Below are 27,966 nucleotides of genomic sequence, written 5' to 3'. Positions count from 1 at the left end.
TTACAGCAATATTCAGAATTCCCTCCAGGACACCGCCTCCACTGAATGGGTCCAAAGCTCAGTTGCTGACCAACAACAAATTGCAATGCAGCCTTCGACCGACCACAGTGACACGGCTGATCAGAGAGGAAGGAGGATTTGGAGGAACAGCAACTTCACACCACTGGCTGGGGATCCAAGGGGATTTAACCCAGCAATGAATGTTGATCCCCGGCTCATTTGACACCACTGGGTGTTACAGAGCACCACTGACAGAGGACAGAAAGCTCTGGCGGAAATGCAGCTTCCACGGTCCTCCTGCTTGCATGGACCAATGATCCATCTGGAGGGGATGGGGGCCCAACTGGGCAAGCAACCAGAAAGCAAAATCTATAGTTTCTGAAACACAGATGACATTTTTTTCCTTAAAGCAAGCCAGGATTCAAACACGCTGAGAAATAGAGAGAGCTCCCAATTATGCAGAGAGAGGGAAAAATGCAAGTTCAAAAGTGTTAACGCAACATCATTTTAAAGCTAACAGCTGTGGACTAGTTCGTGAAGTGCTATTCTTTTCGCTGTATCTTTAAGTGCTGTTAAATTCATTTGTCACTTGATCGAAAGCCAACAGACTACAAATCTCCCAAGCCCCTCTCGCGCTGAATAGTGACAGGAGTATTCTGTTCTGCCATAAGAAAACATTTGTGTGCGTCTCTGTCCGGAGTCATACATGCTACTTTAACTCATCTGCCTCCCCATTCTCTCCAGCCCAGGAGGACAAATTGCTCACTGTGGCTCCCTTTCAGAGGCAGTACAGCGCGCAAAGAATCATGACTGAGCAGAAACACAAGAAACAGGCACATAAAAATTCATCACTTTGGCCTCCTGACCTCTTGCCACTGGGTTTGGCAAACCCTGTCTCAAAAAGTAGCACCAAGGGAGAGCTAAGCAGACCGGCTGAGTGAAATTACTGACAAAAAATATCTTGGACACAGGAAAACCCCACCAGATGCTTCATTGTCTTTGCAGAGAAGTGGTGCTGAAAAAGGGGGTGATCTACCACATGGCATATTGGGTGGAATAAGTAGTGCCATTGTTTCAGAGCAGCTCTGTCACTTTACTGACTGCAATACAAAGAGGTGTAAAGCAAGATTTAATCCTGACTTTTTAGTCAGCAGATTAAAACCAATCATGCCAGATGTCCACAAGACTGTTTAACATACAGAAAGCTTTTTCATACTCTACAAAAAAGTGAGAGCTGTAATAACTTCTTCTTTAGTTCCTCTAGAGAGGCCTTTTTCACTCACTTTTAGTCAGAAAAAAGGGAGATGTTGTAATGGATTTTAAGATGTGCTATTAATTTTTAGTCTAGCCTTTGCTCTTTTCCCTTTTGAGACAAAGCTAAACAAAGTAAATTCTTTTACTCATCCAAAATCAGACAGGCATGCCAAAGAAAACTGCTGGTATAAAAAAGTTGTGATTTCAACAATAATTTATACCTGTAAGGCCAGAAATGGACATTATCAGCAGTATTCACAACAGATGTTAAAATTCCTCTCCATAATACTTGATGTGATGGAAGGTGTGACAGCATGCTGATAAATAAACATACAATCATTTTCCCCCCAAAACTGAAATTGTGCTTGTGTGACTTTCTGCATAGGTGCCTCCTCACGCGTGCTGGCACATACCCAGTCTGAGGACATGCATGCTGTGCTGCCTACCTTAAATAAAAGCACACAGGCACACACCAAATTTGGGGCTGAGGGTGTCTTGCATAACGCTTAGGGCAACCCTTGTTGTATGCAACAGAAACCTTCCAGGGACCATGAGAGCAGCGCTGCTCCCAGTCCGACAGTCCTGGGGGGAAGGAAGGTCCACGCAGTACCACAGGACATGCGCTGGCAGGGGATGTCACCTCTGCAGCTGCTCCTGCAGTGGGACCCAGAAACCTGACCAAGGTCACCAGAAGCTATGACAAGCTCTAAAATACGACTGCTAATAAGTGATAGTCTTATTTAAAAATACTCACTCAGCAGTCTTATTTAACTCCCCTACAGAACTGTTAAACTCTTTGCAGTGTTTTCTTAATGTGTTGCTTTCTTCTTTTTCTATTTATAAACAAATTAATCTCTAAAAGTATTACCACAAAGGATATAAATTCAATAATTACTCTATTTTTAAAACTTTAGTATTTTTTTCTGCTACATTACAAAAGTGAACCCCCCCCGTGTATTAATGTCCCCCCCTGAATTTCCATAGCCAAAAATTTTTCTAAATTCAACAAAACCCATGATGTATATTTAGTTTCTCAAATTAAATTGCAAATCATTTATGCATTTAAGAAAAATAATTTACTTGATCTTTGGAAAAAAGCTATAGAAAAAAATACATTCCCTTAAAATTCCAGTATTAGGCTGATTTGTATCACATACATAATTTACTAACTCAGAAGCTATATGGCAGCAAGATAATGCCTTGCTTAGTATCTCTTATCTGTCAGTTGCCAATGGAAAAAGATACAACTTACATATCTCATTTTTTTTCTTGTCACGCACTTTAACAAATCCTCATTACAAGCTCCTAAAATAAAAGTAACCATCTTATTGAATCACTGACCTAAACCAGTACTACTAAAACCATTTTCTTCATTTTGTATCCAGTCAAGACCTAAATGAGAACGGTTAAGATCATATGATATACGAACTAGCAAGACATTGCTTTAGTTATACTGATACTACGTTAAGGACAGACAGAACTTTCTACTGGCTTTCTCGTACCTTCAGAGAAATACATGTAACCTCTTCCTACTGTGTTAGTGCAGATGTGAGAGGATGCTCTATTAAACTAAATCAGCTGTATGCGTAACTGCAGATGTTCTTCCCTCCTACCACCGACTGAATCATTTTGCATCCTTTAAAACTAGGGTGCCACTTCTGGAATTCATGTGAGACAAAAGCATAAGTATGTTTTGGTTAATCATAGTTTACAGCATTATGAACCGTAGCCACAGTTACAAGGCTAGTACTGTGCTTTCTTCCTGGAAATTCATTAAGTTAATTAAGCTGCACTATTTCTATCATTACCATCCTTATTGTATTCTTTGCAGGTCTCGTATCATACTGGTAATTTTGGACAGGTAGACACCCTCACTAATGTTTGTTTATTCCCCAGTATATTATGATGAGTAAAAGGTGTAACACACTTGCTTTAAATCTTCTGGCATCTCATTCTCGTACTGAAGAGACACGGGCAGGCACCATAATGAAGGTGATGGTATTTTCTTTCTGACAAAGTCCAACTGGAGACTCTCAAGCTACCTAAGAGGAATAAGTCAACTAAGTGTAAATCTGACTAAGAGTTTTCTGCTAGTTAAACACTTATTTCACCACTACTTACTCCACTTTGAAATTTGCACAATTTTCAAATTATAATTCTACTCCCTACTTCAGAATTTCTTCAAGAAAGTCTTGTGGGTGGCCCTCAAGATACATTTTACCAATTTTTCATGCCCATCCCTCGAAATGTGACCCTGCTCCTGTGCTTTTATCTCTCTGACAACTTCACACAGGAAAACATGCAGTCCCTCTGATAGCATGAAATCGGAAACAATAGCCTCTGGAAACAAAAGGGAGTAGGGAGGCAGGATACAGTCCAGGTCCTGGCTGATTTTAGGCACAAACAGATGTTCATAGGACCCGATACCCTGAGCAAGCTGAAAGGAAAAGCTTGTAAAAGAAATGGACCTTAAAAACAATGTATTGAAGAGCTTTAAATAAAGGCAAGGGAAAGCAATATGGCTTTCAATGATAAATCTCAGCAAAGAAAACCAAAGCGGCACCATGAATTTCAATGATGCATTTTTCTTTTTCAATGAACTCTACGACTCATTTTGAAATCTACAAATTGCTCAAATCTCAACTTAGTTTACAAGTCTCCCATATCCATTAAAAGGTTACAATACATGCATTTCTCATTTCTTGTAACTAATCACCATAGCTGGGAACACCCAGTGAAGTCCTGAAATATAGGCTAATGCTATTATTTTAAAAGCTGCTTATAGGTCAACAAAGAGGAATATGCTGAAAGAATCTTGATTGATTGGAAAAATCTTAGACTAGCTGTTGGAACAAATTATGTTCAATCTCCTTCTCTTTTCATGTGCACTATTTCAGACTCAAAAAGCCTCACGTAAAGAATCTATGAAGCGCTGTCCTGAATTGGACCCGGGTTCTGTTTCACAAAAGCCAATACACACCATTTACAAATGAAACAAAGTGTAGAATCACTTCTCTGACTGAAGTTTCTGCTTTTGTGATTAAAACTCTCTTCCTCTTTCTTGAAGAGCCTGCCATCCAAAAGGCCCTGTGCCATGCTCCAATGCACAAAATACATGTATTCATTACAGGAGAAAAAAAAACCCTGAAAAATTTGGCACAAAGGCGGGTGCATAGCTTAAGTCCTGTTTAGGATAGCCCTCACTTGAACTCTGCACATTTGCATAGATTTTGCCTATTGATTGTCTCTATCAGGAATATAGTGGATAACTAAAAGAAATGTTTCATCAGCTGTTTGTGGTCAGGTGCAAATTTAACTTGTTAATTGTTAGCATCAATGAGATGCATATGGTAAAGAAATAAAGAAGTGGTATCTTCCTTCACCAGCATGAAACTCTGTAGAAAAAAATGTAATGAAAATAAGATCTGAGACAGAAGGTATCTAAGTCTGCTTAGGAAGCTTTAAGAAATTACTAGTCAAAACTCAAGCCCAAAGTGACCATGCATTTGTCTACTCTAATCATACATACCACAGACCACTACGTTGCACCAGTTTCCTCCTGAACTGAAGCAAATGGCACCTCTTTTACTAAAACAAATCTTCAGAAAGACATTAGCTCTTGATAAGACGTGGGACATTCACCAGTTCCTCTGTCAGTCACTCCAAGAAAAGCAACTCTTATTAATCACTCTTGTGGCTAATTTCTCATGCATGATTTTTCATTTGAAATTGTCTGTTAGTGGCTTCTAAATATCATTTAGACATGAAAGGAATGCGAACACTGCTGTAAACAGAATGCAGAGACCGCAGTCTTCTAACTGCAAACTCCTGGGAAACCCTCTCTGAACTACCAGCCAGGGCTGTGCAAGTTAAATTTAATGGAGCTCTAAGGAAGCCTGGTTCAGCAAACCTGATACTACTACCTGTGAAAGTAATTCCTCTTTGGCATCCGGATCTGGCGTAGGGTCTCAGTAAAGAGACAGAGTGCCTTACTCTCCTCTCATGCCAAATCATGCTTTTTCCAATACATGGAGTGAAGATGTTTGATGGATTTCAATACACCAGCTCTGCAGCCACATGTAAAATCAACTTCGCAATTTTGAAAAAATATACCTAAAGGTACATTGATGACACATGCCATGGCATTGCCATGGAAGCTGAGGTTGAGCTGTTTGCCTTCAATGTCTCCTACTGTTCGGACTACTAATGACTCCTCAGTGCTCCTACACATGCAAACGTAGCCAAATGCAAAGTTAAACAATATGTTCTCAATGAACTCGTTTTGCCATATGATCGCTTGATTACCATTTTCATCCAAGTTGTTAATCTCATGACAAACGGCCTTGTTCAAGCATATTTTGTGATTGCATTATATCTTTAAATTTTTTTCTCATTAACAACTTTTCCATTAGTTTGCCTGAAATGAATGTCAAGCTAATGAGCTTTCAGCTAATGAGAACCTTGCTCCGTGCTTCCCTCCTTTCTTCCCCCTTCACTACAGGCACAAATCTATCCCTCTTTTAGTTTCTGCAATGTCCCAGGTACTCCAATTTGTTCTAAACCAGCATTAAAGACTGTTGGCTGCAGATGGACAATCAAAATTGGCCGGTCCTACTAGTTAAAATCCTCCTCAGTTACTAACAGACTACTGTATGCTTCATAATCTTCGTATGAAGAGCATTTTCTGTTTCTTTTAGCCTGTAGAGCAGAAGTACACACAGAAGACCTCTGCTATTTCTAAAACAGCATTTTCAGTTTTATTAAGTGTATGAAATAAAACATGTAGATTTTTTTTGTCCTCCTTTCTAAACGGAAACCTGGTCAGATACAGTAAAATATTGATCTGGCTCTAAATGTCTAAAAGTAATGAACATAGCATATGAGCCTCCCAACCAGAGGAAAGAAAAGGAAATGACAGAATAATGAAGGAACAACGAAACTGCTGGAGTGATGATCCAGGAGAAATCCAACACACTGCTGATCAAAAACGCCCTGTTCTGCAGAATGCCCATCTCCTGTCTACAACTCGTTCCGGCACGTCTCTGCCTAAATGCCACAAAAAGCCTTGCTTCACTAAACACGCTGTGAGCATGCTTGTGTGCACAGATACTGCTGCAGTCACAGCCATGGTCAAAGTGGGCAAAGAGCAGAAGACAAGAGTGCCACCCAACTTGCACTTACTGATCTAACAGTCAGGACACATCACCCAGGCACAGGTGGCTCAAAGCTTTCCTTCTTTTTTAAATTATACAGAAATATGTCAAGTTAGAGAGATTTTCAGTACATTCAAAACATTAACTCTGAATTTTCTACTATCAGATGTGAACAGAGCTCTCAAACATTTCACTTGGGTCCAATACTGACATCCTCATGAAATTTAGCACTTGTAAAAACTGCAAAAATGAAAGACAGAAATGAAAAATAAATCTTGCTGGTTTATTCAATGACATTTACAAGTGGAGTAATACTTGAAAGAGTTATACTTGATAAACCTTCAACACCTACTGAAAAGAAATTCTCCTATCTACATAGTGGATACTCACTACTCATTCTCTAGACTTTTGGACTGTCTTCAGATATTTCAGAGCGAGAAAATCTAAACAGACTAAGGTTTTGAATGGCATTTAAAAAAATTTTTTTTCTGGATGAATGTTAATAACCTAGTATTACTTGTATGTTGCAGTACTGAACTATCCATAACAATTTGATTTCAGAACTGTATCAACTAAGCAACCAGTATGATTTGCACTAACTGTAACATGTTTTACTCCACAAAACACATCCTTTAACTTCTTGGAACTATACTCAATGTGCAGGAAATTCAGCTGCCAGTACTAAAGGATTTTAAAATTACCATTACAAAACCACAATAAGTTAGCACACAGAGCTGCTCAGTTTAAATACTGTAACACTACAGGCTTCGATATAAGTTTTATTTAGTTCTAAGGAAATTATCAAAGGTGGGAACAATGTTAATGGTAACAGCCTACATATACCCTTCTATATCTTCCCAGTGTACACTCATGGCTGAAAAAAATCTGTGCAAGTTATTGGCAAAAGATCAAGTGAAACAGCCAACTGTATAGAAATCATTGGCAAAAATAGCCTTTCATTTCAATGGTCACAGGTTTTCAACCAGAAATTCTGACAGCAAGGGGTCAACACAAGCTATTTGCTAAAGCACATACAATATGCAGTATCAGGCAACTGTTTGAGACTTCTGTAGAGCTTAACTAAAATAGAATTACAGCCTTAATTTTGTCTATTCCTGCTTTTATTGTTTGTCATTGTTTCTTAGAGTTATTCTGCTGTCAATATTTGAAGAACAGAATCCTGTCTTGATATTGATTTCCTAAAGACTTTGAATCACTGTCTTCATAATGCATATATTTTAAGGGAAGCACATGCAAAAGGTGGAGGTGAAGCTGCTTATTGAATTAAATCAATACAGGACACCAGATCGGCAATTATCACCTAGTATTCATTTTATATAATGTAAAATACCTGGTAGACAGAAGAAAAACAAATTCCTACCCCACTTTGGCAATCTCTAATTTAAATCTCTTTTATACTCTGGACCTTTGGCTTGCTTAAGTTCAGTTGTTGTCACTCAAGCGTTTAGTATGTACTTGACTTTAGTCCAAAGCTGGTAATGACTGGGTTGCATAGCACCACCTTCTGTGATACTTCTGTGGTTCAGACTGAAGGGCAGAGAAAGAAAGCAGCGGCAGCTACAGTCTGGAGGTGTTTCTCCAAGGGGAGCCTAGGGGCTGTGCTGCAGGGAATTCATGACTTAAAAAAACCCAAACAACAGTGAGGGGGGAAATACGGGCTCCATATGAAAGTCCAACTCCAACCAGGTTAAGTCTGTGCTTCTGCAAGCTTAATGACAGTACTATAGTTACACTGTGTTCACCTGAAAACATAGAATTAAAACTGGTTTAGTTTTCAGGGAAGCATTAGAGTTATATGAATAAAAGTAATCTAGAAATAGCATTATAGAAACACAAAGTGATTTCCATAAAGAGTTCATCCAGTACATGCATTTCTTTACCGTCTCTACGGAAGCAAGGTGATCCGAGTGCCACACAAAAAGCAGTAAGGATAGGAGTTTAATGTAACTAGTAGCAATGGTACTGTAATCCATACTGGACTTTTTGAGTTTGGAGAGTGAACTAACAACCTTCTAATGTCTGAGGGCTATTTGCTGGTACCCCTACAGAGTACATGGGCTGGGTATAAGAGGGCTCGACAGTAGATGATGCAAATCTTCCTGTAGCCACTCAGCAGCCTCCCCACACTTAAGCCACGTGGGCAGGACTGAGCTCTGTGGCCTCGGTTTGTGTTTGTTACCAAAGTCTGCATGGCAGATGCTGAGAAGCTATGCTGCATTAAGAGCTTGGGAAGACGTTTTCCCTCCAGGAAGCTGATTTTCCCCCTTTTCTGGGAGGAAAGCAGGAGAGGCCGAGCAGGGGATGGGGGGCCCGTGGGGACGGGGGAGCACCAGCTCCGCAATGGCATGCGCCAGGAGGGGGAACCCCCATACCCGGAGGCATTATGTGCATCTTGAATGAACCCTGGCCCGTTCTACAGATTTTTTTCCACATTGGAGGAACAGTTTCCAGGAGCACAAAGGGGCTGACCCTTCGTATGCTTTTTGTATGCTATCTGTGTGATTCCAGAGTGCCATAACGGAGGCTGAACTCTGGATTTGCTCCCACCAGGATGCCATTTCACATGTACAATTTTTTTTTAAATCTCTACTAGAAAGTGCTATTTAACTGTTAGCGTTTATTTATCCCACTGAAACGGCAACTTACAAAAGTGTTTGGAAAGTCAGACACAAAGAAGTGGTCCTCTAACTACCCAATGGTATGTAAAAAAAAAAAAAAAATCCAAGGAAACAACAAAAGCCAGCAGAAGCCAGATGAAAGATCCTAATGACTTTGCAGAAATGTCCATGTGGGTAATACACCTTGTTCTTCCAGAGGAAGACACCATAAAGGAATATGATAATTTTCAAGGATTTTATTGGCATACTCTTCACTCATTAAAGGAAAAAAAAATCTATTCTATGATTGTTGAGAATAACATCAGACTGTATAGGTCAAAAATTGACTGACATCACTCTGGACAAGCATTATTGAGACACACAAAGAAGCTGTTGTGCCTTTAAGCTTATGGTACATTGCAATGCAGTAAATGAAAAGCCACTATTATGAGGGGATGTTTATGTCAGTATCTGAAACAAATCTTCTTTTTACTAGGATAATACTGTCTTAAATTGTTAACTGTTGATCAGATAAACAACATGTGATAAAGATCCTATAATCTCTTTTCATAAAATTTGTTTTAACCCTTTAATGGCTTTACATATTAAATTATTGCACATTATTGAGCCTTGTGAAAGCCTGTAATAGCTGTAAATAACATCCTAACAGAGTTCTTGTGTAAGCAGTAATGCAAAAATTCAGGGTTAGATTTTAAATAACATAGAGATTAGATGCTAAAATTTTCACAGGAGATAATGTATCAGCCACTACCAGGAACTTGTATCCTGCCCCCTTCCCACTCTTCACTAAAAAAGCCTTTTGGGCTTTGTGTAAGAAGAAACTAATTTGATCTCCACAATCAGACTGTACATTTAAGAGATGTTTTACGCACTACAGGATATAGAGAACCTCTGTGGCGATGTATTACCAAGATGAAGGTGACGCCATTTCACAGACGCGGCACGCACAAGACATATTAAGTAGCGGTCCTTCAGTCCTTAGGCAGGATTAGTGAGAAGCAGGAGAATGGTCCCAACGTCATCACTTCATCCCCTCAACCTTTTCAGCAGATAGGTGAAAGAAACGGCCTTTAAGTAACATTTGAAATAACACTACCTATCTCCTCTCCTGTGCCTCGGAGACATAAAGCTTAAAATAAAGCAATTTACTACATACTGATTAGCTAAATCTAGTGACAAGATGACACGGGGTATGTTTGTGTAGTCGGTACGGATGGGTGAGGAGTCCCTCCTTCAGATCTCACCTTGCAGTGGGACTAGCAGGCACGATCCCTGCTGCGTTCTCCAGATCTGAATTTGCCCCTCATTGGACAGACGCGATGGCTATTATTTGGGATAAAACTATATTTTGGCTGACTAATGTAGTTTCTGTGACAACCCATCTTCTTTATGTGACAAGGATGTTTGAGCAGACCAAAACGAGACGGCCCAGGTCTGACCCTGAGGAGTGCAGGCGGGCGCTCGCGCCGCGGGAGGAGAAAGGCCCAGCCCCTCCGTCTTCTGACAACTTATCTCCAGCGCAGTCGCCGCCATTGCCCACGCCACAGCAGGGGGGACTGCCCGCCATCACACAGAACACGTAAGGTACAGGAACATTACCAACATTAGGCCCTGGAGCCTCAGTCCGCCATCAGGAGGGCAGGGTGACATGCTCTGCAGGGGACACGGCTGCCGCTCAGCTCTCCCGAGCCCTGGGAGAAAGGAGGAGCCGCTCGGGCAGCCATCTGCAGGCTGAGGGCGAGAGCGGGGCCACGCTTGGCCGACAGCTCTCACCCGCTTCCCAACGTGCCTGGCCCCGGCCGGCACTTCTCAAAGCGCTGTTTCCCTCCTCACTTTTCACAGCTCGTCGTCTGGCTGCGCCAACTGGAAAGCATATTCTAAAGAATTTGTTCTTCACTGTTCAGATTAATTCCTAAATCCTACCCTCCCTCTAAGAAAATCTCTCATTACAAAGTATCTATATTAGGTTTAAATTATCCACAAAGATCAGAGCGGGTGTAACTGAAAGGGGTGTGGGGAACGACTGCTTCAGAGCCACCCGGGGCTCTTTATGAGTGGCTGGAGCACTTTTACCTGACATTGAAACACCCAGGATGTTTGGGATTTCAAAGTATTAGCCTCTCTTTTCAATTTTTTGTTCACTCATAGAAGGAAAAGAAAATCTTGAAAGGTCTCAACTTAAGAAAACCTGCATTATGGCAAGAGTGGCCAGGAAGCTTTTCATACTTTTTAAAAAAAAACTTTTTTTTTTTTTTTTTGAGAAGGAGCAACTTAAAAATTATAACAACTATTATAGCTGATTTGAGATTCCTGGATTATCATTTTGCATGTTTTGCTTTGAAATGTCAAATTCTCATCTCAAATTGGGACTGGGAAAAATGATACTTTAAGGGAAATCCTATTCTGAGAAAGATAAAATTATTGTCTGAATTATCAATATTAATAAAGGTAGATTTGTGGATACATCATGTGGATGGGAAAATCAACCCTCTTAAAATTAATACTGATGTCTATGCTAATTTGAAGTAAAACTGGGACTTTCAAACCAGATCCATTTGCTTGTAAGGTGATCTTAATGCAGAGAGGTCCGAAGAACCCAGAAGAAAGAGAAACAAACTAAAAATCCGTCTGCCAAGGAGCTTTACATGCATGCCTACATCATAAGGCTACAGTCCAACATAAAACGTACTGAACACCTTTATCTCGATGACTTCAAGGCAGAGATCCCATTAAGAACCAAACTCAGGAGAACCTATATTCGTCTTGCAAAGGGCAATTCAATAACTCACCGATGAGTAAGTATTCAACTGTGGAAATATGTAATCATGTTTTTTATTTCTGTAATTTGTATGCATGTCTGAGTGGGATGGAATCAAATAGAAATAATCTCAAAATGGATTTATTGAGTGATAATTACATATTCAGAAACAGGAATGTGTTACAAAAAAGGAAAGAAATGGCACAGGCAGGGAAGTGAGGGCTACAAAGTACATGGAAGTTAGTGGGAGTTTGCTGTGTTAATGGAATTTGGTTCAATTTCTAAATACAGTTGAAAAATTTAGTCTGGAAAGAGACTGTTCTGATATGTTTTTTTTTTTAAAAAAAAAAACAAATTGGAGGATTTCTTTGACTAAAGACAGCACATTTTATTTACTCTTTGTCAAGCCATTGGGTTTATTTCCATTAAACATGACTAATATCTTGTTTTATTTAAGGCAACTTCACCCGGATCTTGCAAAGCAAGAACGAATAAAGTTTCTAACAGGTCAAAAAGTTGAAACTCTTCAGATACTCTATGCCTGAGTGTTGCTACTGATAACAGTAGTGTCTTTTTGTCATATACTATACTGTCAAGGCATGATGGGGTCCTGGGGCCATTAGTCACGGATAAAGCAGTAGTGCCTAAACTACTTACCAGTGGAGTCAATAAATACCTTTTTTACCCGAAAAGTCTGAAGGAAAGCTCTTCCTCTCCACTAGAAAAGCAGGACATTGAGTATGAGTTTCTAGTGGAGCTGAACAAAGCAGAGCAGCTTTCCAGCAACTGCAGGCCATAAAGCAGCATTGTGGTGTGACGATGGATGTGGAGCGATGCTGTGTCTTGCAGCTCACACACAAACCAGTCTGTCCTGTGGGAAGATGCTGCATTAACTGTGCCTCTATGAAAGGAGACGCAGTAGCCGTCTTTTACTCAGAGAGCTCTTGTACCATTGTTGCATACAAAAACCCAAGCCATATGAATCTGAAGATTTTTATCTGTCACTACACAGCAGTTTAGATAAGGTGGCCTTAATTATAAAGGAAACAGAAGTGATCAAGACTTGAATTACATGCCAAACGATTTAATGCAACAGCAAACAAGTGTCTCTACACAAAGGTGTTTGCTGCCTCACTCATATAAATGGCCATGCACAAATAAGCTTTATATATTTGAGGCATTGCAATTTGTCCGTTCTCCATAAGTACTACTCTATTTATTACTAGTCAATGGTAAGGAGGTGCCATTGTAAACTTTATAGCAATGATAGGGTTTTTCTTCCACCAACATGAAATGTGTGTCCAAATCTAAATAAAAATAAGGTTTTTCTTTTTTCATATATATATATACACACACACAGGAGTTCCTCTGTGTAGTATAGAGGCAGATATGATCCTGTTTCTTGATTTTTCAGATGGATACCAAATTCTTCCTTCTCAATTTTGTTTTTGGTAAGCAAGCAAAGTATCTTTCTATACAATACAGTTTATTTTTGACAAAACTCCTTCTAGGATTCCATTTACGACAATGAAAATAGGTATACATATGCTTTTGACATACTGCTGCAAATATGCAGAGTGCAAGCTTTCTTTTTTCCCCTCTTCTTTTATTTCATACCATCAATGGGTGCCTTTCAAATACTAGTATATAATTCGTCCATAGATGTTAACATTTTGTATTATGGTAACGATGAGGAATAAACCAAAATGTAAAAAGAATGCATTTTTTTCCAGGTCCATCTATTTCTTCTAAAATGACATAATTCTTAGATGGCAAAAAAGATATTTTATAGCATCTATGCAGGTGATATTTTGCCTCAGTTGAGTTGATGAGGTTTTATACTAGATATAAGCAGAAAAAAAATTAATAGGTGGCTTCAGGTAAATATTTATTACAGGCTTTCACTATGCATTACAATACTCCATTTAATTATTCAAATTACACCTGCTTTTATAAAAATAATTTTCAAGTCAGGATATTATTAATAGTTAGTTATATGTCTGTTTTTCTAGCTACAGTCCCTGCAATATGATGAGCCCTCTTACCCTGACTTAAAACAATTGATTGCTAACGCTTAAAGATAAGCATGCAATGAAGTGCGTCCCATATTCTGACTCAAACGCTCCACCTGTTACAGGTGCAAGACCCTACGCACTGTCAAAAGGTTTGGCAAACAAATGTCAGGATCTGTTTCTTGATGAGTACGTCATCAAGCAGAAATGAACCTGCAACCCTATTAGAGAGATGAGCATTGTTAAACCTGGGAAGGTTGCAGCGGATACCTGGGATCTGGCATCAGTATCTTATTAACTGTAAGCCCTTGTCAAGACAAATTTTGTATGTGCACTTGAATAAAGTCTCAGCCTCTTGAAATAGCCAAGCTGAGGAAAGCTGCAAGCTCTCCCTTCAGACGATTTTGGCTGCTTTGTCAGGAGCACTACTCCTTGTGCTACCAGGTATCCACAAGCCCTTGATGAAAGATGCACGCCCTCCAGGAGCTTCCTTCTTCCCCCTCCACCTCTCCCCTGTCGTTCAGTGTATAGGGCTCGTCTCTGAACTGGAGCCATTCAGAAATGGAGTTTGTCCTCAGAAGCCCCCACATCCTCAAAGCCGGCCTGTGGGTCGGTAGGTATAGCCCTGGCAGCAACCGGCCACCAGCGAGAAGGGGAGGGATTCAGCCCCCCCCCAGTGCTATCCATCACCATCACTGTCAGCTAGGTGATGAATGGCAGGTGTGGCAGCAGCCAGCTCTAGCCCGGGCTGCTTGGAGACAGGCGCTGCTGGTACTGCTGTCACCCGCAGTCAGCCGGTGCCAGCTGAGCCTCCCAGCTGCCAGTTGCTGCCACGCAAGGCATAAAACATACACTCTGAACAATCACAGCAGCGGAGCCCAGCTTATAGGCTGCATTATTAATTAGTTTAATGACGCTCAGCCCTATTAGAAAGCACAAGATAATTGTATTTAATTTGTGTACGTTTTAATTACAGCCCAAGCAGTGCCAAATTTGATCAACCTATCATCTTTTCTGTTCTGCTCTGTAACCGTGTTTGTATTAATTTGCATCTGAAACAGGAGGAGCTGCTAAGCCCTACTGGGAATAGAGTTCCTTTTAGTTTTTAAACAGTGTCATCTTTCACATCGTGATGCTGTGCGAGACCTCTGCCTGCTGATAACAGTGTCATCTTTTCCTGTAGCCACAAATTAAAAGCAGGTTTACGACCACATGCTACTAGACCCTCCAGGGCCCCAAAGAAGGCAGCCAGAGAACAATTCATTCACTCATCTCTCCCCTTATCCATGATGGAAGTCGAAACAATTGCATCATTTAATTTACTATTGCAACTAGGATATGGCTCATTGGCCCCTCGTTGTTTTGAAGATGGATTTAATTAACCTCCTATGAATCTTGCCAATAAGCGTGGCAGCATCAGTATGGAATGGAAGATGTCAAAAAATCAGCTGCAGGGATGGGTAATCAGTATTTCACCAGCTAGCTCTGCTGAGAGGACTTATGACTACAGAGTTTTGACCCCAGCGGAAAGCTAAGGAACATATTGAGTTAATACACTACTGACTTACCTCTGGGAATCTGAGCTCATGTTTGACTTAGACTACTGAGAAAAAGAGAGGTAATTGAATAATTCCTAATAGCCACATATATCTTTAATGCAGAAGCCATTTGCAATCACTGAAAATAAATAATTGCAATTAACTACACTGTTAAGTAAATATACAGTCCCTTGGGGAAGCAATCTGCATGCTTTTATAAGTCTGGCTACAATATGAAACTCATCACAATGTCTATGAGAGTAATTTATAATGAACATTTAGCAGGTGCCTCAGATGGGTTGCTGCAATTTACATTCATTAATAAAACTGTCCTTATTAGACCTGAAGTTTTATGCATTTTAATTCAATAAATCTTTATTACATTTTCATTTTACACAGGATTTTGTTTCCAACATTTCCTAGAATTAGTTTAGCTTGTAAAGAAAGTTAAAATCTTTATGAGACAAAGTTATTTATAATGAAGTATTTGAGAAGATAAAACTAATCCAAGATCTTATGCACATTTCTAACTGGAATGAAAACATTATCTGAAGCTTGTAAGCTATTAAGAATAATTTATTCCATGATATGCAGGTTTATCTCAGAAATAAAACAATGCCATTTTTCTTTTATAAGGATGGCTTAATATCACTTTACTGAAGGAAGAAGGGAACCCTATTACAGTTTTAAACTAAGAGCCACTATGGAGGAAAAGAACACATTAATCGAAGAACACGAGACAGAAAGAACAATTCCTTTCATACGTGTAAAAAAGGGCTCTATTGCATGACTTGTAGCACTCTATCAGAAGCTTTCCTTCCTAACTATTTGAAGATTTAATAGGACATAACGAGGTTTTGATAGTCCTGGTTCAGTCAACATTTAGTCAAGCTTTAATTAATTTGCCACTTTTGTAAGAAGGGGTCTGCTTGCGGTAACATTTGCATACCTGTGCCTCTCTATTTTGTCCTGCTGTAAAAGCTACAGGAAGAGGGTCTGTTCTTTTCTCACTTACCACAATAAACTACTCTTCAATGCAGCAATCAGCCAAAAGGCACATACCTCATCTCAGAAATACCTAAAGAAGTTTGGGTTTTTTTTCATCTGTGAGTCAGATTTTGAGCGGCTTAGGGGCATAATTGCAATGTTAAGACATTGTGCGTGAAATGGCACTTTTGTTGATCTAAAAAGATGCATTAATCAGCTTCAGTTCTTGCAGAAGAGGAAGGACAGAAGATTAGACTTACCAACGTTGATGTAAGCCTAGAATAGGTAGAAATAGGTTTCTTAGCTGTTGACAGCTTTCATTGTGTCAGTACTTCCAACCCTTCCAACTATATTCAACAACTCATGACTACAGAGCAATAAGGTTTGAGATCAGCCTCAAATCACCTGAAAATGTGTATTTATTGCTGTCTATATTCAGTATCTACTCTGGCATCACACAATAGACTACGAAATGTGTACAAGACGTGAGTTTCACCTCTTGCAGATTTTGTGTCTCTAAGGAGAATAAAATAATCTAATTATATGCCCAAACACCAAAGCCTGGTACATAGGTATTTAAGCTACACTTCATAAACCAAACTATTAGTAATTTCACATCAGCAATTCTTGACCACATTCTTTCTCATAACCTTATAATTCAGAAAAGGATAACTTTTCCATATACTTTTTCTTTCTTGTTTTAAGACCTAATTTCAATATGTGTTAAATAAGAACTGGAGAAGAGAAGAGCTGTAGACATTTCTGTTTTCCATATCCCAACCAGCAAATGGAGATACGGGGTGGAGATGTGGAACTGGGTGCAGAACCTTTAGAAGGATGGAGAGAAGGGGAATGAGTAAGCTGGAGAGAAGATTGGGAGAACACACCCACAGGCAAGATAAATGTCTTAAAAGTGAAACAAAAGGTATTTTTCCATGGCCCCGAAGGCAGAAATCAGACACCAATTCAGGACTGGGATAAGACAGCACCCATGTACACAGTGATGGCTGAGAGTGGAGATGGGGAATCCTTACCCAGGCAGTTAATCCAACATACAGATGTTTGCAGGCTCTTGTCCTTACCAGTTGTGAGCTCATAGCCACATCTGATCCAGCTGCTGGAAATATTCCCTCCTTTCTTCAACTACTGCCACTTCATGTCATTTCTCAAGCCGTTCATGCACTGAGGTGCTTGGGATGTCACCTGTTCACCTTCTTTCTTAAAGCACAGTTTTGCTTTCTGTTAGCGATTGCTCATTTCTCATTTGAACCAAGACTTCTGCAATTTCAGCACGAAATCGCTATGCAGTTATTAATTTTCTCATTCTGCTCCATGTGCAGAAGGAGAAAACAGAATTAAAGCAATGAAAAGAAAGACTGCCATCTTTTTCATATTTTGAGGCTAAGGATTTTTTTTTTTTATAAAGGGGCTTCTTCATGACTTAAAATGGTTCTACTGATGCGTAGCACCAGATAGCTGTGATGCCAGTTACATACGTGAGACTTCTTTTCATTTTACCAGTGAGAAAGGATCCAACTAAAAAGTTTTCAGCAGTCTCAACTGTTCACATAAACCAGATGTGCAGCAGCTACAATGTGTAGGTTGATACCCTGCTATTCAGAAATTATTTGGGCATGCTGGGCTCCATTAGGAGCTGTCAGCAGGTCAAGGGAGGTGATCCTGCCCCTCTACTCAGCACTGGTGAGGTCACACGTGGAGTACTGGGTCCAGTTCTGGGCTCCCCAGTACAAGAGAGACGTGGACACTGTGGAAAGAGTCCAGAGCAAGATCACAAAGATGATGAACGGACTGGAGCATCTTTCATATGAGGAGGCGATGAGGGAGCTTGGACTGTCCAGCCTGGAGAAGGCTCCGGGGGATCTTCTTCATGTATATAAACACCTGATGGGAGGGAATGGAGAGGACAGAGCCAGTTCTTTTCAGTGGTGCCCAGTGACAAGACAAGAGGCAATGGCCACAAATGGAAACGCAGGAGGTTCCCTTTGAACAAGAGAAAACACTTTTCTACTCTGAGGATGACCAAGCACTGGCACAGGCTGCCCAGAGAGGTTGTGGAGTCTCCACTGTTAGGGATATTCTAAACCAAACTGGACACGGTCCAGTACAACCTGGTCTAGGTGACCCTGCTTGAGCAGGGGGTTGGACTAGATCTCAAGAGGCTCCTTCCAAACTAAATGACCTGTATTCTGTGATTAGGTCTGTCTGAAGATCTGTCTGTTTGAAGATGCAAGGTATGAACCAGCATTAGCAGACAGGGTCATAGTCTAGTTAGAAAAGTAAAACCAACCTAGTGATTTCCAACTGTAATTCAAGATCCATGAACTTGAAAAGAGCACATGTCCTAAGCACAGGTTTCCAATACATATTCTTTTCTATTTCTGAAAATGCCTTCTAGTTCCCCCATTACAGATTTGAAACATGAACTATTTTGTAAATACTGTGGCCAACATAGTCCCTGTGTAATCTTTGTGATCATTAATGTTATATTTTCCTTTAGCAATGTTTCTCTGCAAGTGCATTACTATGCTGAAATGGTTTCAAAGAACACAACTTGCATAATCCCCACTTAAAACATTTTCCAATTTAACAATTTTCCAATTGTAATCACATTTTCTGCCACACTAAATGGAATAGTATTTGTGGTCACAAACCCCAAAATCACCAAATTACTTCAAATCATTGAAATATGTTTATAAGGAAACAAACATGAAATTTGTAGCTATGGAAATTATAAAATGCTTAAAATAGTAAGTATCATTATCATATGGATTTACTAAAGAAAAAATATTTCTAAATTTTTGTTTTAATTCATGAAATTGCCGAGGAAAATTTATAGTCATAGGTAGAAGAAACGTCACATACAAAGTTTGTTTTCTGAAAATACTCTTAAAATAAACTGTGTTAAAGAGAACAATATCCCAACGATTTAAAAATACTTAAGTGCTTCAGATGCCATGTTATGCTGTCTAGAAGTACTGACATATAGCAGATGGTTCACTTATCCTGCACTGAGGAGTTCAGCAGGACCTGCAAGGGCTTACCACTTGGCTATGAATTAAATGGATGCAGCTGAAATCTTAAATGTATATGTATACACATCTGCATGTCATCACTGCCTAGAAAAGATGACAATGTCTGGTGTGGTTTTGGAAGGGAATTGCGTATGCCCACGACTATATACACTTTACTTCTTTATGCTATGTCAGTATTTTTCATACAATTAAACGTTACCAATTTCTCCTGAATGCTCACTTGTCAAAGCAAAAAAAGCCAGAATTTTAAAATGACTGCTGTGTTTGTCACAACAAGAATGTGCAATTCTTACATGCACTTTTCCTGATGTATTCAAAGCACCTTCTGCAAATAATACTTAGTTGAAAAAAATACACGCACACATACACACACATATATATTTGCGTCTGACAAGACAGCCAGATGATTAGTGATGGCACCAATATTGCAAGAAGACAGCAAGAGCCATATCCTGCCAGATGACCTGTTTTTGTTCAGGGAAGCACACCTATAAAGATGAGAAGGTAATCAAGTCTCCATATCCACCCACAGCCTGACCACCTCACTGAGAATCAGGTTTCCAAATCAGTGCTAGTTGCCTAATTAGCTACTAATCTTTTTGATGACAATTACTAATGGGTCATTTGTTGGCTGGAGTTTGCAAAGATCCTAGTTACTGCACAAAACACAGGACTCTGTAATGAAACAAGTTGAACTTAAAATATTTCTTCAGATTTGAGTAAGATCTGAATCAATTACTTAGACATAAAAAGCTTTTAATTAGCTTTTTTTTTTTTTTTGAACAAAAGATGTTTGTTCAAAAGAGAGAGAGAGATGTCTTACACAAGGAGGTCCATGTTTTGTAGATGAAGACATCACAGCAGTAACAGGGAGTGCTCCTTGAACTTCTACTGGCACAAGCACACTTGATAAAAAGACGTGATGCCACCACTGCCTTTTTCAAAATAAAAGACCATATTGTGTCAAGACTGTATGATCAAATGAAAATTCTGTGATTCACTGTAGTATCAGCAATATGGTAGGAGCTAAAGAGTCATGCTAGAATGAAGTCGTTCCTATTTTACTAGGTAATAGAAAGTCAAATGGTCAGAGGTAGCAGAGAGGCACAGTGCAAGTGAATGATGGAGCTAGATATGCAACTTCTTTGTGGGTAGTTACTACCTTTTAAAAAACACTTAATCAGCCATTCCAGTTATGGCTTATCAAATGGCTGCTTGGCAGAAGTCTAGAAAGGAAATATCTTGGTTGAATGTAACCCATTAAGTAGATAGGGTAGGTGTACAAGCATGAATTCCTAGTTTTCAGACAAGGACTTTGCTTCTTACTCTGCAGATAGAGCTCGAAAGCTTTTTTGTAGGCCAGAATGACTGGAATCCTGAAACAGCATTTCTGTTGCTACCTTTATAAATGTTCATATATGATACATTTTATCCCTCTCCAGCTTACCAAGTTACTATCAACCCTAACAAAATGTCCTTTAGTGGGTGAAAAACGAAAACTGTTTTTTCTGGATACAAGTGAAGGTTATGGTTTATCCTGAGCAAATGGATTTTGTGATTAATATGATTTTCTCCTAAAGACCTATGTTTTGCATACTGGACTCTATATTCCTAAGTTGCAGTTCTTGGAATTGAGGAGCACACAATTATCCTTCTTCTTTTCTTGGAAGTACAAGGAACTTTAAGGGACTTTTCAATCAGCAGTCTCAGCCAGAAACAGGTTTTCATTCCAAAACAGTCAAAATAAGCCCGTATTATTAAGCCTGATGGTACTTTCCTAAGATGGATGAATAGGATCAGGAAGATTTATAGGTAAGAGTTTCAGTGGATAACTGATTTTTTTAAAAATATGAAAATACCGTAATTCTCAAAGATTACTATAGACTGTTAGTATGGCCAGCTGACAGCAAAAATACTCTTCCTTGGTCTAGACTTGAATGGCGATTTAAATAAAGCAAGACTGGTAAACTGACTCACTGAGATAGAAGGAACAGAAGGAGAAATATTTCTACCGATGACCACAGCTGAAGCTGTGAGCTGTGATGCTCGGGGCTGGTGCAGGGAAATAGTGAGAGAAAGGCAGTTCCTGACTGCCGCACCACAGCAACCACCAAGTTCCAGCAAAGTGCTTGGGCAAACGAGAATGGGAACTCTCTTTTTTTTAAACATCTGCTCTAACAAGCGAAGGGGAAAGGGCACCTCTGCTGTTAAAGACACAAAATGACAGCCCGCGCGGGATGCCAGTGCGTAGGCAGCCCTACAAATTTACTGATGGGGGTCATGACCCTGCTGCTTGCACTTCCACAGATCCATGTGAATGAGGAGGCAAGGAGAGATTTATGGGACCGATCCTGCTTCCACATTTACACTAGCAAGAGTTTGTAGAGCCTACAGAAAATATTAGATGCTAGTAAGCTGTTTCAATTAAAAAAAAAAAAATATATATATAATGGTGAAAGTGGAGATTAAAACGGCCTTGGACCCATCACAGTGCGAAACCCTGTGTGGTCTACAGCAGTCACAGCAGATGATAAGCTGCTCGCTCTTGGGGACTGACAGAAGAGAATCAACTTACTTCTTCCATGCATTCACTCACAGTAACTCCATTTCTTTCATTTCTCATATCAAACAAGAACCACCTGTCCTCCTCGGTTCTTTGTATTAAAACCCCTCATTTTTCCCTCCACAAACTTCAGTTCCCTTCTTACTCTGAACGTGTTTCAGAGGTTTCAGTATCCTAATTTTTAAATTTCTGGAATATTCTTCAACTTCAGCCTACAGTATACCTCATTGCTGCTGCTGATTTCTTTAAAGTCACCTCATCAAATCTCCTTTCAAATCAATTTTAGAAGATAATTTTCCAGAAATAGAAAAACTACCTTTGTCACACACACTACTATAAATCTGCAATGTATTTCTGATAGCAGCAAAGATTACAGTGACCTATCTGTATTATCCTTAAAACACAGGGAGAGTAGAACTTCTGGAAAAATTACAGGAGAACTATCTTCTACACAAAGAAACATCACAAATTCATGTTTCTATGAAATGCTGTGACAACACCTGTATTAGAGACATTGCAGAGAACCTGATACATACTGGAATTCATAGTCAAACTAATATAAAAGTTTATAGTAATTTTTTATAGGTTGTGAACACTTCCGTAACATGCTGGCAATATTTGTGCTAGAAGATACCTGGAAGCAGTGGGCAAATAATTAGAATGCTGTACCACCCAAAAAATCTAGCACTGAAAAAAAAATCAGTAGGCAAATCTTTGAGTTTAAAGCATAGCAAAAATACTCAGCCAACTTTGCATATGTAGGATTAACTGAATTTACAAAGTTTATTTCTGGAAACACTTCTAGCATGAAGAATGATGAACTGAAGATGTTTAGTACTAAATGAATGCAATGCCAGCAAGACATATCACAAGCAGCAGTGCAAAAGTGTCTGTAATTTGCTGGACTGAATGGGTCTACAATGGATCTTCAAAAAGGTGGTGCCTTCTAAGAGGCTAGACTGCTAACAGAAAATTTTCTGGATGTTTTACAATAACATAGTGGCATTTATCTCCCTTACAGAGAGGGACTGACCTCACAGCTCAGCTATGCAGACCCAGCAGGATGTGTCAGGATCAGGCCCCGATGATGCCACCAGAGCAGATCAGGAACTAACTCAGCATACGCATTAGGAAGATTAACTCATGCTACCTCAGCAATAGCACTTGGCCTTTACAAATTTGCCGGTGCCTTAGCTCAGAGGCATATTGTTCAGGATGAGAGGCATCTCCTACCACAGTTAGGTAGGTATTTGCAAGCTGAACGCAGCAGACAGACCAGAGCATTCCCTGTTTCTTGCCATACAGCTCCTTGTCTGCACCCGCCTGAGAAAAAACAACAGAAAACCCTCCGAGTAATTTAAAACGCGCATTGACAGGAGCAAGTAAAGTCAGAGGGCTAAGCCTGGAACAGGGTCACCTAAAGCTCACCCTGCGGCAGAGGCCCCAGGGTGAGCTGGGCCAGGGCCAGGGCCGGCAGCCTGGTCCCCTTTGCAGTCCTGCATCCCGGTGCCGGCAGCCTGCTGTGCCTCCTGGGCCAGCACAGCTGGGGCAGCTGTCGTTAACAGGATAACGAGCAAAAACCTGCACCTACATCTGAAGTGTGACAGCAGATCCCAGTCAAGAGACCACCAGATTGAGCCACTGATTAGGTGTGCGGGTAATTAAGTAACAAGGCAATGTTTATTCTTCAGCCTGTTGATGCAGTAAGCCAGACTGGTGATTTGCCAGGGATTTAGCTACATGACAAACTTCTAAGGGTTATTACTACAGCAATACTGAACATTTATAATCAACACTTAGTAGCATTCACACTTCTGTATGTTTATTTTCAGGTAAACAGTGGCTGGGGGCTTTAGCCTGTCCCACGGAGAGGGTGGCATCAAGCATGCCTTACGAGATCTCGCAGCCAAAGCCAAGATGGGGCGTCACTGGCAGAGACCTGGCAAAGGGACCCCAATGTCCTCAATGCCTGGCACACACCCTGAAGTCTGAGACTTCAGGAAAAAATCTTGTGGTTCCAAGTCCTCTCATGCTCCCTGTATTTTGAATCACACATCAGCCCAAGAAAACTAGACTAAAATGGAACCTTATCATTAGCCCTTTTCAGGCTGAAGACAACTTTAAAATGCTTTAAATGGATGAGCTGTAGGTATTTCTCTGAACATCGTCTTGCCAAGCTACAAATTATGCTCAAACTATAATTCAAATCTACTATAAACCAACTGTATTTGCTATGCTTGTTATGCTACAGACGTCCTATTTCTTTCTTGCCAGTTTATCCCTCCAGACAACGCCCTTGTTAATGCACACATGGATCTCAGAATTGCCAGAAGCCTTTACCTGTTTTATTGATCCCCCCCTGGATTACTCCAACAACAGTAAAGCAGATTTTCCTAGCAAGGAAATCAATATGACTTTAGATTAAGGTTCCCATAAAATGTTTAATAAATTATATATTAATGATTTATTGTCTATCAATTATGAATTAATAAGCACAACGTTTTCGGCATCTGACTTAGCACACAGCACTTCAGTGTCTGGACTCCACATTTGAAACAGCTCTCAGATTCTCCCTTTCAATGGCTTAATTGAGAAATCCTTTAGAAATATACTTTATTCTTTGTCTTTGGTATAAGCACAGTCTATGTTTCCACAACACATGTATTGCTCGTAGCATCTTAGTGTCCAAGCCTTCAGCACACTGTGGTCTCAAGAGGGAATTTAAAAGGTCAGCAAGAAAAGCAGAGATAAATTTAGTAATATATACAAAGATGACAGGTCAATGGATTAACCCTTAAAATCTGTAGTATTAACTACACTGCTGAATAGTCAAAGGAATGGCTAACATCAGTTTGCATAGGCACACGTTTAAAATGCCAGAAGGGACAAAGATATTTTTTGGAGTGTGAGGTTCCTACACGAGCACAGGCTAACACTTTGGCTGGCACTGAGCATTAGATGAGCAATCACCTTTGGCCATTCTTGTTCCATTCTGTTCTGCCACTGCCAGCTGCGCACGGCCTTGGTCAAGGCACTCTGCCCGCTGCCAGCTTTGGAAAAATGGCACAGTTGAGAAATGCCATTTATAAACTAGTTTGTGAAGTGATTTGGGATTGGATCTTATATATTTTATGTACAATCAAACCATTAGGTCCTATCTAGAATAATTCCTGCTAGAGGTGGCCTGTAACTCTGCCCTTCCAAATTATACTTTAGAAACTGATCTGCCTCCTAGGAGCCTAGACTTTATTGTCAAAACAGAGTGCTATATGCTTACTATTGATTCACTCATGACTGTTCTGGTGTTACGATGCTGTCAAAGACACACTGCCGGTACTATCACTTCTGTGTAGTAAACTGCATGAGACAATTATTTCTTAAATCTTTTGCATCTTCTGACATACCAGTTTATAAACTACCAAATGCAGAAGACTACAAACAAACTTAATATGACTTTAACTGTGCATACGTTACAAGTGGAAGTTTCTAGATCAACTTTAATTATGTTTAATTAATGTTGCAAAGTAGCTGGGTGAAGTTCTGGTTAATGGGGTATGCTACTCAAAAAAAAGCAACAGAAAACGTGTATTATTCTAATGCTTTTTACACTCACACATGCATGCATCTTATCTAGGAAGAATGGGTAAATGAATTTGATTCATCTTCAAATTATACCTTGTGTGCTCATATGCAACAACATTAATTGATATTGGTAAAGCATTCATAACATGCAAAGTACTGTGTCAGGACTAAGAATCACCTGCACTCTTACTACCTGTTGTGCAGTTCATTCAGTATGCATCATCTACGGTTAGTGACATCATTTTGTTAGAAGTGAATCACTTTGAAACTCACAGATATAAATGTAGGAATCTTAATCTACTGGTAATAAAGAAAGCATTCTCTGCAGTTTCAATCCTGCAGACTGCTAGGCAGTTAGTAAGTTAGGAAAAACTTATAGCGCCCTTCATCAATACTGGTGTAAGAGATAATTCTGCTGCAGCATGATTGATAGAGGTGTTCTCAGGCAGGAGCATTCTCAATAATACTATTGCACCACTAGTGAATAAAAAACAAACAGGCATAATATTTCAAAAACAAGTAATCTATAAACATTGATGATAACTATGGTTACCGCAGCATAGCAGAGCAGGATTTCGTCCTTAACATATGTAGTATAAAGCTGCATATTCTGAATCAGTGACTTGAGTTTCATTTCAATTATGCTTTGAGTTTGTTGGTTAAATGACTGCAATGTCTAAAGGATTCCAAGAAGGAAGTTATTAGCTACATACGGAGTGCTGAAATGTCAAACTCCTGTTTTTCAATAGATGAAGGACTAATCATCACGTAAGGAAGGAGAACTGCACCGCACCTCTATGAGAGGCAGCCAGCCTTTGACACACAGGCCACTTACTTCCCGCTGCTTGATTTACAAAATAAAAACTTTTGGTTTAGAAGATACATGCCTACCCTCAAGGACACCAAAAAGACACTACAGTATCTCTGAGAATTAAAGGGGGAAAACCATAAGATTAAATTGGTTTTCAACCTGGATATTATTTCTGACCCCATGTTACCCAGAGCTGAGCTTTAGCAGGAAAGTCAAGGTAGTCTCAACTCATGACGAAGGTTTACTGCATTCTTTTCGGCTTTATACAAATCTTCCAGTCACCCTTCCACACTGAGATGCTACTATCACAAAGGTTTGCACAAACATCTGCTTGTATTTTTGAAGTGTGGAGTTCCATCACAGACACTTAGGAACTGTCTCTCTTTTTTTTACCCCACAGAATAGAAGTATAAACCACCACTTACTCCGCTTGCAGTAAACAATTATAAGATTCACTGTGAGCTATAAACATATGGCAAAAGTCACAAACAACCAACCCAAATGTGGTATCCTGTGCTGAAGCCCGAAGAGATTTCAAACAAGGAATCTGCATGCCTGCCAAAAGAAGAGACTCCTGCATGCATTGTGAAGACTCCAGGTCTCATCTTAGATGGGTACCCACATTTTCTCCTTGCCATACACAGGAACATGAACAGGTAGCATGGACTCTGCAGTCTACTGGCATCTACAGCCAATATTCACTTTACACACTACTACTGAGAAGAAATGCAGCATGTCAGCTGTATTTTTCTTAATTGCTTCAGCAGATTCACAACAGTGATTTTTAGTTACCTGTCAGATGTTCCTGTTAAAAGTATTCTTAGCTAAGTCTGATGTCAATATTAAGATTACTTTGTTAAGTCACTTTTAGCTTTTCCACAGGAAAAAATATTTGAGAAATAAAACCTGGTAGGGTCTACAACAGAAGAAAAATAAAAGTCCTACCTCTACTACTGCTTTGGCATCCAGTCTAAAGTTGAAATCTCCAAAGACAAAATACGAAACTTTCTCAAACCGCTGATCTATAATTCTGGAAACAAAACAAAACAAAACAAACCTGTCATTCAGCTTTAAGTACATGCAAGGGTGCACAAATACACATATCTTACCTTCTAAGCACAATCTCAGAAGTAATTATTGGAATGATCAAAACCACCAGTTTATACTGGAACAATACGTTAACCATGTTTTTGGGCTGATTCTTTGCTTAGGCAATTTTATCTCCAGACCCAGTAAAATAATGCATTTGATTCCCTCTGTCTGGCTGAAAGAACAATTTGGAGGAAAGCAAGCTTGCAGCAGTTAGTACAAATAATGCAGAACCAGCATTTGGGCATCACAGAAATCTTGAGGGCATCATGGAGGTACTTCACACCTTTGAAAGTTCAAGTGTATGGCTTTGGGCTGGGCAGCAAAGAATTAGGAACCCCAAATTAGTGATGAGTTCAGAATACATCTACCTTTGAGTTTACTTATCTGTATGATTGTGATCATAATGCTTACCAGTGTTTGTTAGTACTCTAAGAACTATGTGAAAAGTGACATGTTAGGGCTAAACATTAATCATCACATCTGGTAGAGACTGATCTACGAGGTTTTGCCTGGCTCAGTTCTCT

General features: G+C 39.7%; 1 protein-coding gene across 2 annotated transcripts in view; it reads right to left on the bottom strand.

The window, feature by feature from the left end:
• INPP5A (inositol polyphosphate-5-phosphatase A) overlaps nucleotides 1-27,966 on the bottom strand; it is a 259,975-nt gene that overhangs the window by 51,730 nt on the left and 180,279 nt on the right. For both annotated transcript variants that reach the window (XM_052800297.1, XM_052800298.1), the window contains exon 9: nucleotides 27,296-27,380. In XM_052800297.1, the coding sequence (XP_052656257.1) occupies nucleotides 27,296-27,380 (85 nt within the window). The remainder of the gene's footprint in view (nucleotides 1-27,295; nucleotides 27,381-27,966) is intronic.

The sequence above is a fragment of the Harpia harpyja genome, chromosome 10, assembly GCF_026419915.1.
Source record: "Harpia harpyja isolate bHarHar1 chromosome 10, bHarHar1 primary haplotype, whole genome shotgun sequence".
Lineage (NCBI taxonomy): Eukaryota > Metazoa > Chordata > Aves > Accipitriformes > Accipitridae > Harpia > Harpia harpyja.
This window is presented reverse-complemented; position numbering and strand designations above follow the sequence as displayed.